This window comes from Poeciliopsis prolifica, unplaced genomic scaffold, assembly GCF_027474105.1.
Source record: "Poeciliopsis prolifica strain line A6 unplaced genomic scaffold, Auburn_PproV2 SCAFFOLD058, whole genome shotgun sequence".
Classification (NCBI taxonomy): domain Eukaryota; kingdom Metazoa; phylum Chordata; class Actinopteri; order Cyprinodontiformes; family Poeciliidae; genus Poeciliopsis; species Poeciliopsis prolifica.
Window position 1 is genome coordinate 3,256,624 of NW_026562433.1, and position 16,455 is coordinate 3,273,078.

Below are 16,455 nucleotides of genomic sequence, written 5' to 3' on the forward strand. Positions count from 1 at the left end.
TGTAGCTCAGGTGCAGTCAAATCAGATAAAAATATCTGCAGACATAAATTTTCAGTTTTGATGTAGATTGTTAATTGGATATGGGCTTTGACTGGGTCATTCTGATACAAATTATGCATAATAATGGTTGAAACTTTCCATGACTTTGTCTCTACACTGTTTGCTTTCTTCCATTGTTTGAATGCTGCTGCTTTTTTAATGCTCTCCAACCAACCTTTCAGACCTTTACACAACAGTTGCATTTATACTTAAATTGCACAAAGTGTAATTGGTTGCACTGATATTTGGGGTCATCAGATTAAAGGGAGCTGAATACTTATACATGCGACACGCAATACAGTAAATTACTGACAATTGTTTTCATACTGAAAAAAATAACTTCAAGGAAATTTATCACAGCAGGTAAATCTAACCCTAATTTTGAGACTTCAAAGTTTTAATTAAACATTGCTCAACATGATTTCTGCTCCTTTGAAAATTAGAATCGGAAGCATATTGTTTGCATGGGATGTAGAGTAAGACGAGAGTGTCCTTGTGCTTTAATGTGTTTGGATGGAAGGTTTCATCAATTGTGAGCTTGTTAAAACGCAAAAAAAGAAAAAAAAACAGAGGAAGAAACCATAAAGGAAAACAACGATTAAGAAAACAGAGTGGGAGATGTAGGTCTCTGCTACTTCCAGGCATTGTGAGAAGAACGGATGAGGGGGGCGGTTGAGGAAAAGTGAGAACATTACTAAACGGGTTCACCAATGGCCGGAAGCCGTTGAGTCTACGCCGTTGGCAGAACCGGGCAACACTCTCTGTGACTTCCTGCATCTAAGCCCATCTGTGAGTGCCCTTCGGCGGCCGACTGGTCTTGTTTGTGATGAAATGAAGAGATTATGTTATTTAAAATCAACATGAAGAGGCTGTACCACCTGTCTGTATTTTACATGTAAGGCTTCCCGCCATTCTGTGGTTTCCTGGTTTGCCTGGAAAGAACTTTTATCCATCTGATAACGTATGGACTGAGGCCATGCTGTGACTTCAAAAGTCCATGTCTGTGCCAAGAGGTTGACAATAACACAGATCTGGGTAAACCGCCTCTTCCTGGTTGGACATATAAGGGCAAACAGCAGAGGAGCAAGAGGAAGAAGGGAGATCCCACGGTAAGCCATTGTGTTTGTCTTTTCTTTGATGGAAACTCAACATAGAGAGAGAATATATGAATAAATGATGCCATTGAAAGATGTTACTGTGGTAAAGCAGTTCAAGTTCATGTTGGGTGCTGTGGGAAGAGGAAGAGGAAGAAGAAGGGAAATAGGGTGGGAGTAGTAGTGGGTAAGAGACAGTTGACCCAAATCTGATCATGCGCAAAATTTTAAAGCCTCTCTTGACCTTCATGTGAAATTCACTGTGGAGGCCGGGGTAGAAAGTAAATTAGGACCAACTTTCCTATGTCGCAACTGTTTCCAAATGATGATTTATTGTACGATTACGGATCATGGGAGTCTTCTTCACTAAACCCTGAATGTAAAACCCACAGGGGGATTCAATGAAGACTTTTCAGCCACAAAATGAGCCGTGTGGAAAACTAAGTACACCCTAGCTGCTTCTGCAGAATTTCGGAGGGAAGCCTGCTTATCAAAGGCACTTTAATGATACACAGATGTGACCAGTTCAATCCAGCAAATCCAGACTGTGCAATTCTCTAAAATAAACTGTGTCAGACTCTTCGGGTCTCAGCAAATCAAATCCACAAAGCTGATTGCAAGACAAGATGATGGACACGTTTTTGGAAGAATCACAAGGGAGGATGATCTATGAAAAATATGGCAGCACAGCTGACTTGTACCTTAATGAACCCCATTCCCTTTGGAGCAATTTTTTTTGGAAAGGTGACAACAGATGGCAACTAGTGCATAGCACCGTGTTTAGAGAAAACTGAGCCATATTATCAGCCCACACACCTCAAACTTTAAACACAGCAGTGAAGTGATGATGTTTTTGCAGCCACAAGACCCAAAAAAAAGAGAGAATACAAATAAAATATATCTTACGTAACCTGATCATCAACATGAAAAAGTAAAGTAATTTTACTCTATATTACCATATTAAATTCTCTCAAATTGCCTAGTGTCTACCTTTCATGCTTTTCTAACCTATCCGATGTCACATAGTATTATATCATATTTTTGTTAATGTATCAAGCTGCATTCCAAATTATAATAAAATTCTAAGATACTCTGTGATGTTGCATTAAGTCAAATCATATCATGTCATTTTGTAACTTTATGGATAATTGTTGTTTCAGGTTGTAATTTAATCTATTTTGTCACATAATTTCATAAGTTAATGTATGATATCACATCATATCCTAATGTCACCTATTGTATAATTTTGCATTATATCATAAATCACTTATTAAATTTGTCTATCATGTTATACCATATGGCATATGCCCTTAGTCTAATTGCATAATTGCCCAAGTCCTATTTTTTAAAATGGGACTTAGGTAATTATGCTAAGAATATCACATTTTAACCTATAATGCGTAGTGTTATATTAATATATCTTGTCACATTGTAACATCGTGTAAAATGTATATCACGATAACGTATCGTCTAACTGTGTGCTTTTATTTTGAAACGCTGCTGTCGTCAGCTACGTCACTCAAAGGAACGCAGCCAGTAGCTGCTGCTGCTGCTGCTAAAGGCCTTCGGATCCCTGACAAAGTAGGTTAACAAAGCTTCAGCAAACACTGAGGATTTCCCGGATAACTTTCACTAACCTGTGGAGGTTTGAACGGAGGTGTAGGCCGCGTTAGTGTGTCTGGTTTCGGGGCGGCGGGTGTGGGTCGCCGCATTGTTTCCTGTTCGGTCGTGTTGAAAGTTAGCCCGGGGGGGGGGGCAAAGGCACGATCTCCGCTCGACTTCATAACACGGTGGGAAACTCGTCAACGGAGCCGCTATTACAGTCAATTACCGCCGCTTTCCCTGCATTGTGGGTTAAATGATGTCATCCGCGGTAAGTTTTTCAGTAATGAGAGGCATGTAACGATTCAGGACGGGATTTAAAGTCAAAGGTTCTTCAGTTTCTGCTAAAGTCACCGTTAACTCAGCTCGGATAGAGAGTGGTTCCCCATCACAGTTTGCTAATGTTTGACTCGGTTTACCGATTTGATTTTGTTCTGTTTGTGTAGATGAGACCAAGACAAAGAGGACAGTAGAGCTGACATAAAAAGGTAGGAAAAGCTTTGCTTTTATTTATATACGAAATTCCACATTCAGTTCCGTTTGTTGTTTATATTTTTTTACACTTGTTTTTTTGTTGTTGTTGTTGTAAGATTAATGTTCTGTTTTTATAGGCACATGAAAATATAAAATCCAAATGTTTGCTTTCAAATTAAAAGCCATTTTCTTATAGAAACATTAAAAAGTTTAATAAAACAAAACAAAAAAATTGCAATTTATATTTGAAACTTTTACATTTTGGACCATATTTATGTTATATACACATATGCCAGCACTAGAGCAGATTTATTGTATTTTTTTTTAAAGTATGCTGGTTATTGTTTTGTTGCTTGATGCTTGTCTAACTTTTTCTTTTGACCTCTAAGCTTTGCAGTGCCTGTCACATATAAACAACAACTACAGCTGTGATGGGATGAAATTGCAGGGATTAATTTTCCTCGGATTTGGGCGTCTGCGCTCATCCAGATTCAGACAGGCAATAAATAATTAAAAAAAGAAAAAGTGGGTTTGGTGGACCCTCCCTCCCCCCTCCTTCCATACAGACACAGTTTGATGAATGCTGACCCTGCAGGGTTTAAATGCCCGACAAAACAGCCACACAGACAGGACGTCTAAAACAACAAAGAAAGTACATTTTGTTATTTGGAGCTATCGTTTTAATCCTCTTAGCCACATGGTTGGTGACACGGTCCACATGCAATCAGTGTGAGTGGGTTGTTACTGTCTCCACGCCGACTTTACATCTGTTTAATTTCGCTTGTGTTTGAATCTGGATAAATTAGATAGTTTTAAGAGCACAAAACAGTTTCTTGTTTAGATGTGATTTTCTCAGTGGTTTTCACTTCAACCTCTAAACTAGGAGTCTTTCATTAGATTTCTATCCATGTCTTTGTTTGTCTTTCCATTTCTCCACCTGTGTCTCCATCCATTCGTCCATTCGTCTGCCCATTTTTCTATCTGTTCAGTTTGGCTTGTGTATGTGCTCTTTCATCATCCTTCTGTCCGTTTGTTGAAAAACTGGGTTAATTTAAACCTGGAAAAGTGTATAATTTTGACTTGAATCTACGTAGAAACTTGAGTCTGAGCACCAGCGTACTTACACAGACACAGACAGGTGGCGCTACATGTTTGAGTACGAAAACCACGATCAGCAACCCGTCAGAACGAAGGAAGCTGAAAACTGAGATAAATGTCTCTTTGACTTTCCTCAAAGCAAGCGGTTAAACTCTGCAGGCATGGAAACCCGAGATGAGTGTTTCTTTCACTGTTCAGAAGAGCTGCTCACAGTAGGCGCCTCTGTTCCCCACTTATTTTCATTTAGTTTATATATAAACTGGGATTAAAAGAACTCATGATCAGTAAAGTTTGTTGTTCCTCAAGTCTCGTTTGATCGTTTCTGTTTGGTGACGTTTTATTACAGACAGCGCTGCGTGCTCGTTGTTTTTCCAATTGGCCCGACTTCTTACTTACATAATCATCATCATATCCCGAAAGCCTTCAGGTGCAGCTCAGCTGTCGGCTTTCGCCGTTGATGTTTATCCCACACGACGCATTGTTTAGAGCCAGGTGTTCGCACGGACACAGATAAATATCACTATGGAGCCGCTTGTCTCGATTTGTCTCGGCTTCAGGTGGAAACGCGCGACACCTGTGTGTAAACACCCAAACACAATAACTATTGTGGATTAACACCTGCTGGCGTTCCTGTGCGTTTGTATGATTTTTTTTTTCTTTTTTGTGGCTCGAGGTGCAAACAAAAGCATTAAACTCATTTCTTTTTTCCTCCTCTTCTTTTCAAAGTCCATTGTTCAGCCTGCGAGCCTCCTGTTACCATAGGAAACAAACTCTGGAGCATCCTGCAGTTTCCATTGGTTACCAGTTACATAAAGAAACAAGAGCCATGTTTTTTATATATATATATATTAAAATTAAAGTGAGAAAAATGAAACGTGTGGTTTTTCTGATCGCAGAATCCTGCCATGTCTGGTCCCACCTGGCTGCCGCCGAGGACTCTGGACAGCCCAGAGCGATCCGTCCCCCAGATGTCCCACTCTGCAGGACCTCCGATCTACCAAACCGTCAACAAGAAGGGCGTGGCCGACTTCAGGCCAAAATACGCTCCCTATGACCAGAACGGAGGAGCGGGGATGACCAACAGGTACATGGCGATGGACCCACAGGTGAGAACGATGCAGTTTACAACATAAGAGATTTCTGATATACGGAGAACAAAATCAGCATTTCAACCCTTTACTTCCTGTCCTGAAGGTTGAGTTTATTCATCCACCTTCTGTTGTAGTTTATGCAGATTCTGTATTAAAAGTCTTTGTTCTAGGAAAAAAAAATCAGTAAAATTGTTGTGAAGTTTCCCTTGAAATCTTCCACATTTTGTTACACATCATGTGGCAAACCAACATGAAGCAGTGTAACTGTGAAGTCAATGGAAATTCTGCTTTTAAACATTTCATACCAAAAGAAATGTTCGGTGTTTGTTTCCAAACCTCCCAAAAGTCAACTCTTCTCTGCCGTTACGGCTGCAGAATTCGACTCCACCAGTTTTCAGGTCTGCAGATGGAAATGTTTGCCCGTTCTTCTTTGGAAAATAGTTCAAGGATGGGGAACATCTGTGCACTTCGGTTTTCAAGCCTTGTTATAGATTCCCAGTTGACTTCGACTTTGACTAGACCATTCTGTCTTAGAGTTTCTAAGAAAAGTCTAGACATGCTCATCGCAGCAACGTGACTAACACTGACTTTGTTTAGTAATCATTAGCAGTGATGACAAGAGGAAGTTTTTAACAAAGAATGTCGTTTGGGCAGATGAGTAAAGTGCTCTCTGTGAATTCTTTATCTTCTGTAAACGTTTTCACCGTTGAACAATTAAACTCTGCTTTAAACCGGTGGATGTTTTAGTTTGAGTCACGGCTCCTTTTTCTCTGTGTTGAAATCGCTTTCTGGGAGAAACACAGCGGAAGACGAGGCTTCAATTTTGTTAGTTTTCACAGCTTTGCTTCTCAAAACTAAATTACTCATTCTGATCTCAGTGTTTTAACCTCAGGAAAAACTGAAGAAGTATAAGCTGTCAGTGATGCTCTTTTCCTTCTTTAACATTTAACAAAATAACTGCATAACTGTTGGATTTTGGCACAAACTTTTTATTTTGAACTCCAAACCTTCAACATAAGTGTCAGTTTACTCTGAAACACATTTTTCAGTAGAAATTAAAGAAGATATTAAACTACTGATTTAAGTGTTCATAACGGCATATAGGCCTGATTATATCAGTTTTATTGTCGTTGTTGCCAGGTGGGCCCGTTCATCACTCTGGTGATCACTACTACTCTCCCCCTCACGGCCCCAAAGACGATCGAGGCTGGAGCTCTCACATGGACGGCTATGACATGATGGTGGGTGAAGTTTCTGCTCGACAGCTTTGGCTGGCGTCACATTTGTTTGACCCCTGGTGAAGTAAAATCATCCAACCCTCAATTTTGGTTTGATTTTTGTTTCTATTTCTCCTCCGAAGACCCTGAAGGCCTCGTCAGAATGCATGGCATCATGATTTCTTCAAAACACCAAAATATTTAAAATATGAAAACTGAACAAATGCTCTGAACTCTGCCAGAAATCTGAACATTGATTGCTCTTTCAGCAAAAAAAAAAAAAAAAAAAGAAATTGAACAAAATTAAAGAAACAATGTTCTTCGTGCCCATATCAGTCTTTAGGCATAAATCATTTATAAAACCTGTGAAATTTGAAGGAAGGCGAAGTGCTGTCCTTTTGGCAAATGTTGGTTGTATTGCACAGTGCCATTAATTTTCACACAAATTCATTAATCAAAAATAGTAATACATTTTTTTTTTCATTATGATTATGTACTCAGTTACATTTTTCTATTTTCAGTTTGAGATGATGATACCGAAGTAAAATATTAATTTGGTTAACACATCTTCACAGTGAGAGCCAGTCATTTCTACATCTAATAACCTTCATGAGGAATGATGTCATCACGACATTTAATGTTCCAAAGAAATGTATCGACTTTAATGCAAATGCAGGAAGTAATTTCCTCATTTGAACTTTTGTTTTAGTTGGAAAAACAAAAATGTCAATTTGACGGTTGTAGGGAAAGAATTTACAAGTAAAGAAGTTGTGGGCACAAATTGTAAATTTAGTTGTTTTTGTGAATATTGAGAAGTTTCAGGAAACGACAAGTCAATTATTTGAATTTCTTTCTTAGACAGGAAATCAGTTCCTCCATTATTATTATTATTATTATTATCATTATTGTCACAGTTCTGATTACAGACTTGTCGTCCCCTGAAGAGTCAAATATTGAAATTATCACTGAATTTACGAACTAAAGTGTCATTGATTGTTTTGGTTTCGTTCAGCACCGTGGCTCTGAAAAACCCGCCACCTACCACTCCAAGATTGATGCCGACATCGACTCCCTCACCAGTATGCTGGCCGATCTGGACAACCATCCGCAGGACGCCAGCAACCAAGTACTGAAACGACTAACACTGAATCTCTGCAATAAGAGAGTTCTCCTTATTTTGAGTAAAACTAACCGTGACATGTGCCTCCTCTCAGCTCTATGACAACGTGCCTTACAACAAATACATCTCAGGGGATCACTACAAGTCTGCGCACCAGAGCGCAGCCTCCACTCAGGGTCGGCCGTCCATGGGCTACAACTCTCACCCCCAGAGTCCGTTTCACCCGGCCCCTCCGTATCCCGGCGAGCACGCGGCCCCCAGTACTCCCACCAGCAGGACTTCTACTCCACTTCCGCCCCGAAGCCGTATCCGCAGCCCGTCCCGGCGTCCTACACCACCGCCTCTACCCCTACCGGGCCCCGCTTCAGCGTCCAGGTCAAGACGGCGCAGCCCGTCACCTACTCGCAGACGGGGCGGCAGGCGGAGCAGGCCTACACCCCGCCCCCTCCCCGTCAGCACGTGTCGCCGCGGCCCCCGGCCCAGACCCAGACGGGCCAACAGGGCTGGTACCCGCCGCACCCGGCCTCGCAGGTCCAGGAACTGCACTCTGAGGTGGGCTACAAGGGCCACAACCCGGGGTCCGGAGGAAGAGTTAACCAGGTTCCTCTGTCGAAGAGAGGGATAGAGAAGACCCAGACAGCACAGACGCCTTCCTATCAGTCCAGCAAGGTAAACGCATCGACACGCTTTGGTCACCGCCTCACGGCTTGGGGAGTCGTCTAGTTCCTCTCTAGGTAACTCTAGAGAAAACCCTCCAGATTTTTATTTACGGTAGGATGATGATGCTCAGGTTTCAAGAAGCTGAGTGATGTAGATTTTTATCCTAATCTGATTTCAGTTTGTCCATATGTGCCCAAAAAGCCTATGAAATACCCAATTTTATTGCTTATAAATCAGAAGGAATTTAAGAGTTGATCTGCTTATCAATTTGTGAAATTTTAGCGAGATGTTTTGCACTAAAAAGTCCTTTAAAGGTTGAGATTTATCCAGCAAATCCATAAATCCTGTCCCGTTTAGTTGTGACGACTGGGGGACCTCTGGAGATGATGATGATGATGATGCAAAGAAAGATTTTACTGAAAATCAAAAAATATTATGGACAACCCTGATCATCTCTTCATTGAAAAACAGAACATCTTCAGTCAGAGGCTTCTTCAAATTTGCTGCAGTACAAACTGTGACAGGAGAGCTTTCCTGCTGACAGACTCCACCATGTACAATAACTTTAATTTTTTAACATTAATTTTAATTAATGGCTTATAACATTTAACTTTCCTTTGTTTTTAATTGAATTGAAATTTGAGGTTGTAAAAAACTGAAATTTCGATGTGAAAAACAAGCAAAGAACTTTTTGTTTCCTCTTTCCTCCAGCAGGGGGCAGCACCATCGAGGCCTGAGGAGGAACTGGACCGGATCACCAAGAAGCTGGTTTACGATATGAACCACCCGCCTGCAGAGGACTATTTTGGTGCCACACATTTAGTTTTATTTTCTCTGTCGTGGTATTTTTATTTTTTTTTTTATTTTTTTATTTTTTCTTTTTTGGATGCTTTTGTTAAAGCTTTAAGTTGCTGGTTTTGCTCTCAGGTCGCTGCGCCCGCTGCGGGGACAACGTGGTGGGTGACGGCAGCGGCTGCATCGCCATGGAGCAGGTGTTCCACGTGGAGTGCTTCACATGCATCACCTGCCACGCCCGGCTGCGAGGCCAGCCGTTCTACGCCCTGGACAAGAAGAGCTACTGTGAGAAATGTTACATCGTAAGTGAGGGAACCAGACGAGATCCGACCGACCAGGAGGTTTGTTGTGTTTTAGCTGATCTAATCCTTCCGACTGGTTTTGTTTCAAGAGCACGTTGGAGCGCTGCTCTAAATGCTCGAAGCCCATTCTGGACCGGATCCTGCGGGCCATGGGGAAGGCCTACCACCCTCGCTGCTTCACCTGCGTGGTCTGTAACTGCTGCCTGGACGGCGTGCCGTTCACGGTGGACGCCACGTCTCAGATACACTGCACAGATGACTTCCACAGGTACGCCGCGGCGCCACGCGCCTCGCTCTGCCAATGGCGTGGTTCTGACGTTTTGAATCGCGTTTCTCTGACAGGAAGTACGCCCCTCGCTGCTCTGTTTGCGGCGAGCCCATCATGCCCGAACCGGGCCGGGAGGAGACGGTCAGGATCGTAGCTCTGGAACGCAGCTTCCATGTTCACTGCTACGTTTGTGAGGTGAGCGAGCTGTTGAGTGAGTTTATGTGAATTATTCTTTGTTTCAGGAGGGAATTATAATGCAATAAATAAAACGGTTCTCAAAATTAAGTGAACGCAAGTTGAAATTTACTCTGGATTTTTGCTAATCAATGAAAAAACTGATTTTCAAAAGGCTTATAACAACGTCTGAATCTCATAATGTTAACATATTTGAGCTTGTATGATTTCAGCCTGATGTGGATTAGAGAAAATCTACAATAAATCCTAACACGTGAATCAGTTTCTTGTGTTTAAAACCAACAAAAAGCGTCAGAGTGTCATTAAAAAGCCCAAATTGATTGCACATTTATACCAACTAATGATTTAACTCGGTGTTGTCTTGAAGTGACTCAAATGTGCGTGTCCCTCAGGAATGCGGCCTCCTGCTGTCGTCTGAAGGCGACGGTCGAGGCTGCTACCCGCTGGATGGACACATCCTGTGTAAGAGCTGCAGCGCCCCGACGCATCCAGGACCTCTCGGCCAAAATCTCCACCGACTGCTAACGGCGCTCTTCCTCTGTGACGCACCCAGACCCGGTCAGCGCGTTGAGAACGGCACAAACGCGTCCGCGCAGCGTTCAGACATCGTTAACATTTCTTCCCCCTCCCTCCTCCCCGTCTTTTCTTTGTTGTTACCGACAGTCGGTATTGCAGTGAAATCGCACCGTTTTTGTCGCTCTCGGTGCGTCGTTGACTAGTACGACGGTGGCCTGACCTGCAGGCAGCTTGGGCTCCACTCTCCCTTTTTTTGTTCATTTCGGTACAAATTATATCTCAGTTTTAGCATAATATCATCTCATGGGAGTCGCACAAATTATGATAATCAGAAAAAAACCCTACATTTTTGTAAAAAATACAACAAAAAAAACACAATCAAAGTACTGAGATGCCTCACAGTTTAAAAGCACAGAGTACAACGTAATACTGTGATTGTACATATCGCACTGGTTTGGTTTGTAGCCTTTAGAGCAGGTGAATTTTGCTGTGAAGTAATTAACCTCATAGTACAAGAAATGTAGACGAGACGAATGTGCAGTTTAAAAACAACCAGTTTTCACTCCTCAAGCTTCTACAGAACCCTAAAACGCTCCAGGTCGGATTGTTTGCCCTCGCAGAATCGTGTCATTTAGCTCCTAAAGTGATCTCGAATGTTTTTAACCCTCCTGTTGTCCTCGGCTTATGTCGACCGAGGACAAGCCCTTAAAAAATATGTTTTTCAATTGCAGCTGCATACAGAAACTTTAATCTAACAGTCCTGCATCAGAACTATGGTGTGCACAACTCAGGGGAAGTTTAGGCTCAAGCAATCCAAATGTGAACTTTACAAAAGAAATAAAAATAACCAAACCCAGGCCTCAGGTCAGACTGACCGGAAGACTAAGGAAATCACAGCTGGACAGGCAAACAGTAGGGATGGCATCATTGATCTCCGTAAAACTGATATCTTTTCAAATTTCCCCCCCCTCCTGTTGCCCTCGGGTTGACATGACCCGAGGACAAGCCCTTATAAAACATTTTTTTAATTGCAACTGCATACAGAAACTTGAAATCTAACAGTCCTGAATCAGACCTACAGTGTTCACAACTCAGATGGAATTTTCTGCTGCAGCAATTCAAATGTGAACTTGACGAAAAAAATAAGAACAACCTCCTCTTGTCTTCGGGTCAAAATGACCCGAAGACAAGAGGAGGGTTAAGAAAAGACATTAAGCTTTTTTTTTTGTTTTTTTTGGGTGTTTGACGTTGTTTTGTTGATGCTTTTGCCTGTTACATTAGAAATGGAGGTGCAATGACAAATGCTTCTGTCTTCCAAAGGAAACAGGGCAAAGGTCACTTCTGTTTAGCCTCAAGAGTTCAACGATGTGCCATTAAGAGCAAAACCTGCTCGCCTAAAACTATTTCTACAGAAATGTTAAAATTATACCCAATTTATAGGGGTTGAAGTGTATTTCTTTTCTTTTTTTTAGGATTGACATAAAAGTTAATCGAGAGCTTATTTCTCCCTCAAAAAGACTTTATTCCAGGACGAGACGCTGGTGAGGTTGTGTTTATCCTTGCACTACTTGGCAGCGACAGTATTAATTGTGCTTTGCACCGCTCCAAGCCAGCCTTTATGGGAAAGAGAGAAGTGGAATCTGCTTTTGAAATGGTGTAGAAAACACAGCAGCTCCAGTCTGGGCATGGGCCGGCGTGAGACTCTCGGTAGGACAACCGAGGTTTCATGACACAAAACACACTCCAGAATGGCAATGCTTCATTCCAATTCTGCCAAAAACATATAACATATAAATGATTGCAATTATAATACCTAGAATTATCTGTGATTTAGGAGTAATTTTTTAACTAAACTCGCTTATTCAGAATATTATTGCCTTTTAGTCGCTCTGCTGTTTAGTAGCAGAAACAGTCAGACTATCTGCACATGTAGCTGGCCTGCAATCAGCTACTTTTACGGTAATAAAAGTGCGCTGCCCCGGTTTACCCAGCATGACTAATTGTTTATATATATAATTGGAATTATTTATATGAAAGAAAACCAAATTTGCCTTAAAACGTAAGCAAGGGGAAGTACAGCAGCCATCTGCAGCAACAGGTGGGGGAGGGGCAGCACTGATTTACTCTCCGGTTCATCCAACGAGAGAAAACTCCATGGACTTGCTTCTCTTTAGTTTAACTATTTTTCTTGTTTTGATGCCATAACTTTGTAAAAAAAAAAAAAAAAAAAATCTGCCCATGCCTGATATGGACTCTTTGTTTTTCCACTTTCCTGAAGCAAATAATCAGAATTTTGTGAATGATAAATTGCTATAAAATCTAATTTTGATTTATGCACATTGGTGTTTTAGGCCCTCTAATGCAGAAAGTCTTTTAAGACCCGGGACGCCCCCTCAGCTTCACAGCTATTGCAGGTCACATAACGGATCTTCTGGACGATTTTGTCGATTCTTATAAGAACCCAAATCATAAAGAAAACGACAGTAAATGTTTTTGTACCTAGAAGCTAAAATGTTTAAAACTTCAGAAATGCAGAACATGAAATGGAAAATGTGTAGCATCCCTGTTTTCCGTCCTTTTTATTTTATTTTTTTTTTTGTACGCGTTTAAACCTAAAGGGCTACAGATTTGACAGCCTTACCTCAAGGCTTTCATCTCGGTGTCGTAATAATCCTGCTTGGTTGACTGTGAATTTAGCTGAAACGGTTCGGATATTTCTCCTGTTACTTGGCCTCGTGACGTATTTTTACTGCGCTTTCATCACTTGAGGTAAACGTTTCATCGTTGCTCAGACGACGTTTTACGGTCCTGAATTACGCCGGCTTCATTTGTGTGCTTTTCAAGATGTTGTGAACCGATCCTGCAAGTGTCAGATTTACTCTTGGCGCCATTTCTTGGCGGGCTGAATAAACATGTTAAATAATAAAGACCAAGTATTTTATTGAACGTGGAGAAAAGGGTGGATATTTATCTCGACACGTTATTTGTGAACAAATTGCTTTGTATTAAGACACTTCTATGCATTTATGCTACTTTCCTGGTCCAGTAACAACAATATGTTGTTGCCTGATGTAGTAAATGAAGGATCAAAAATTATCTTTCATTTCAGAAGAGTTTAAATACCTTGACTTATACATTTCAGGTGACAAAAGCATACTTGTTGCTTTGCAGTGGCTTGTTTTAAAAACACAATTACTCCAGGTTTAGAGGTCCCAAAGCGTCTCATGCTAACAGGAGGTGAAAGTCTTCCAGAAGAAGTTTCGGCAGCCTGCTTTGCGCTCTCGGTGGGTGAAGCGGACGTGTCGTCTCATCAGCCTCTGCCTGCCTCCGCGTTCGTCCTCCTCCTCCTGCATCTCTTCTCCTCTGGACGCCATCAGTTCAGACATGAACCTCAGCAGGAGCAATCCGGTTAGATCCTGAGGGAGAGCAGAACCGGGAAACTGGACTTTATGACATCACTGCTTCTGATCACTGATTGCTTGGAAAAACGTCAACCTAATTTGTGCTAGGTACTTTGGGTTATGTACACTTAAATGACTGCTTCATGAGAATAAATGAACAGCAACCCTAATACATAAATGATTTACTGAAAATAGCAGCATTGGGTTGTAATTGAGCCCTGAGAGACGTCAGCAGCATTAAATGTATAAAGCGTCCCAGACGGATCCCACAGGACTAAAAAGCATCTGCTTCCTAAACTCTGGTACAGAAATTAATATTCTCCACTGGAAATAATGTATTTTAAAACTATTTCAGCCTGGAAGTTTCTTTTAAAAGCTCACCCACACTGTTGTCCAACATTTGCTGCTACAAGAGTTTGAGTTTGCTGTCCTGTTCAAATGGCGAACGCCATGTTGTGGACAAACCTAGAAATTGACAGCCTTTCCTCCAAAAAGGCATTTTTTTCTCTTTTCTAAACAGATTATTAGTGTCACTTGAAATAAAAAGGTGGAGGAACTCTTTGGTAAATTTGTTATAGCTTTTTTGTTTTGCGATTAAGAATAAATCAAGTATAACACACACAAAAAAAGAAGATTAGAAAGAGTAGAAATAGCATCACTAGTAATGTCAGAATAACATGTTGACATGTGACAGACATGCCTTTTGTAAATGTAAATTTGTACTTTATAAAATACATTTAATGACAAAGATGTTGTTTTTTTTAGCGCACAAACATCCTGAGCCAAATTAAATCTGAACAATGAGGCAGTTTCAGCATTCCCACCTCATTCCACTTTATTTTCAATATTTTAGCTTCAAACACAAAGCAGAATCTCAATTTGTCTTATTACTGATTGTATTTTGTAATGGAAAAGAAAAGGTAATCCTCCAAGCCATCATCCCCAACTCACCTATTTATTCTGTGGAGATTGAGGGAAACAAGCAGCAATTGAGGAAAAATGAAGCATGCAGATGCAAAGCATAAAAGTATAAAAGCAAAAGGAACAATAAGAGACTGAATAGTAATGGGAAATTTCCAACAAATTGCATCCAACACAGTCCAAATAGAATTGTAATGAAAACGACTAAATGCCCGTAGTATCTTCTAAGAGTCGATCTAATCAGACCAGATGTATCGGTTATTGAACTCACCTTATCACCGATCAGTTCTGCTTGTAGGGTTTCCGTGAGTTCGTCCATCTGTGGAGCAGAGCTGACGTGGAGCGCCAGCACAGAGGAGCACAAAGCCACGACCAGCACCTTCATCTGAGAGCGAAGCATCTTCACAACCCGAACCCGTCCCGGATCTGGAAAACTCCCAACAAGTCGAGCGACGTGTGGCCGATGGCCGCCGTGTAGAACTGATAAATAGAGTCCTTCATCTTCAAGTCTCCCTCATCCTCAAGCCAACGCAGGGCTGTGATTGGTGGAGGAGATGACCTCAGGAGATGACCTGAGTGTTTTGACAAATCTGAAAACTCACAAACATTGACTGGGTGATTTAAACACACACTGAAACGCCTTTACATTTCACCCAAACTTTTAACGTAATTATATTAATTATGTTTGTCATAATTAGCAGCAGTTGGGAGTTTTGCACGCCGGGGTCCCATCAGCCGCCTGCAGCGCGGCGCTGTTCCTGACCCGATGTGACTCAAATGTTACTGGGTGGAGACGGCCGACTGGCCCACCGCTCACATTATCACTTTGAGTTAAAGGAGGATGAAATTTAAGGGGACTTATTGCCTTAATGTCATGCTGCAAGTACACGACTCGTATTTAGAAATTAAACAAAGAAAGGTGAAGACGTTTGTGAGAAGCGGAAAAACTGAAGGCAGATGCCTAGGAGCCCGGTGGTTTTTATTTTTGAGCCAGTTGGCAGATAATTTAAAGATGGGAACGTTTTCACCTAAAGGATCTCCACGGTGTTTTAAGTGATGTTACACCACATGGATTTGCGAGTGCTTCTAGTTTTATTCTGGTCCAGCTTACCTGGGAACATGTGTCACACTTAAATGTTCCAGAGCATCATGTAACTTTAAAGATAACCTGAGAAAATACAAAAAAAAGACAATTTCTTTAATTCTAACTCAAGCTGTGATGAACAAACCAAAGAAAAGAGTCATCATCCAACAATAAATAGGGAAAAACAACTTGTTTTTCAGGAATTCTGACTTTTATCCTTTAAATAAGGGAGAAAAAACAAAGTCTGGTATTTTTCTGTTCTCAGTTTTAGTTTTTCCAGATTTTTAGACTCTGAAAACATTCAAATGAAATTCAATGCTCTTCAAGAGCGTGTAGAAACTTTGAAGCAGATTCACTTGGATATTTGCCAAATTTCCACTCTGCTTCCTTCATAAAAGATTATACTGATTAAATCTTTAGTGTCAGCAGGTGGATGTCAGACAATAATGCAGATGAAAATTACAAATGGTTTAAAAAAGATTATACGTTTTTCTAAGAAGGCAAAAGTCTTAAATGAAGAAGAAACGAACTACTGGTATTACTTTTTAGAGAAATCGAATGTGAGCATTTTTCTCCTC

The 16,455-nt window shown here is 41.1% G+C and overlaps 2 protein-coding genes across 2 annotated transcripts; one reads left to right on the top strand and one right to left on the bottom strand.

Moving 5' to 3' along the window:
- The first annotated feature begins 5,203 nt into the window (after positions 1-5,203).
- On the top strand, positions 5,204-10,590 carry trip6 (thyroid hormone receptor interactor 6). The gene is given in 12 exon segments (XM_055060233.1): positions 5,204-5,399; positions 5,402-5,413; positions 6,539-6,639; positions 7,628-7,741; positions 7,830-7,986; positions 7,989-8,404; positions 9,107-9,203; positions 9,323-9,492; positions 9,582-9,760; positions 9,835-9,955; positions 10,348-10,434; positions 10,436-10,590. Coding segments are annotated over 12 exon segments (1,686 nt in total). The 5' UTR covers positions 5,204-5,212; the 3' UTR covers positions 10,481-10,590.
- Positions 10,591-13,405: 2,815 nt separating this feature from the next.
- On the bottom strand, positions 13,406-15,380 carry sst5 (somatostatin 5). Its single transcript, XM_055060232.1, is given in 3 exon segments — positions 13,406-13,887; positions 15,065-15,201; positions 15,204-15,380. Coding segments are annotated over 3 exon segments (417 nt in total). The 5' UTR covers positions 15,295-15,380; the 3' UTR covers positions 13,406-13,698.
- Between the last annotated feature and the right edge of the window lie 1,075 nt (positions 15,381-16,455).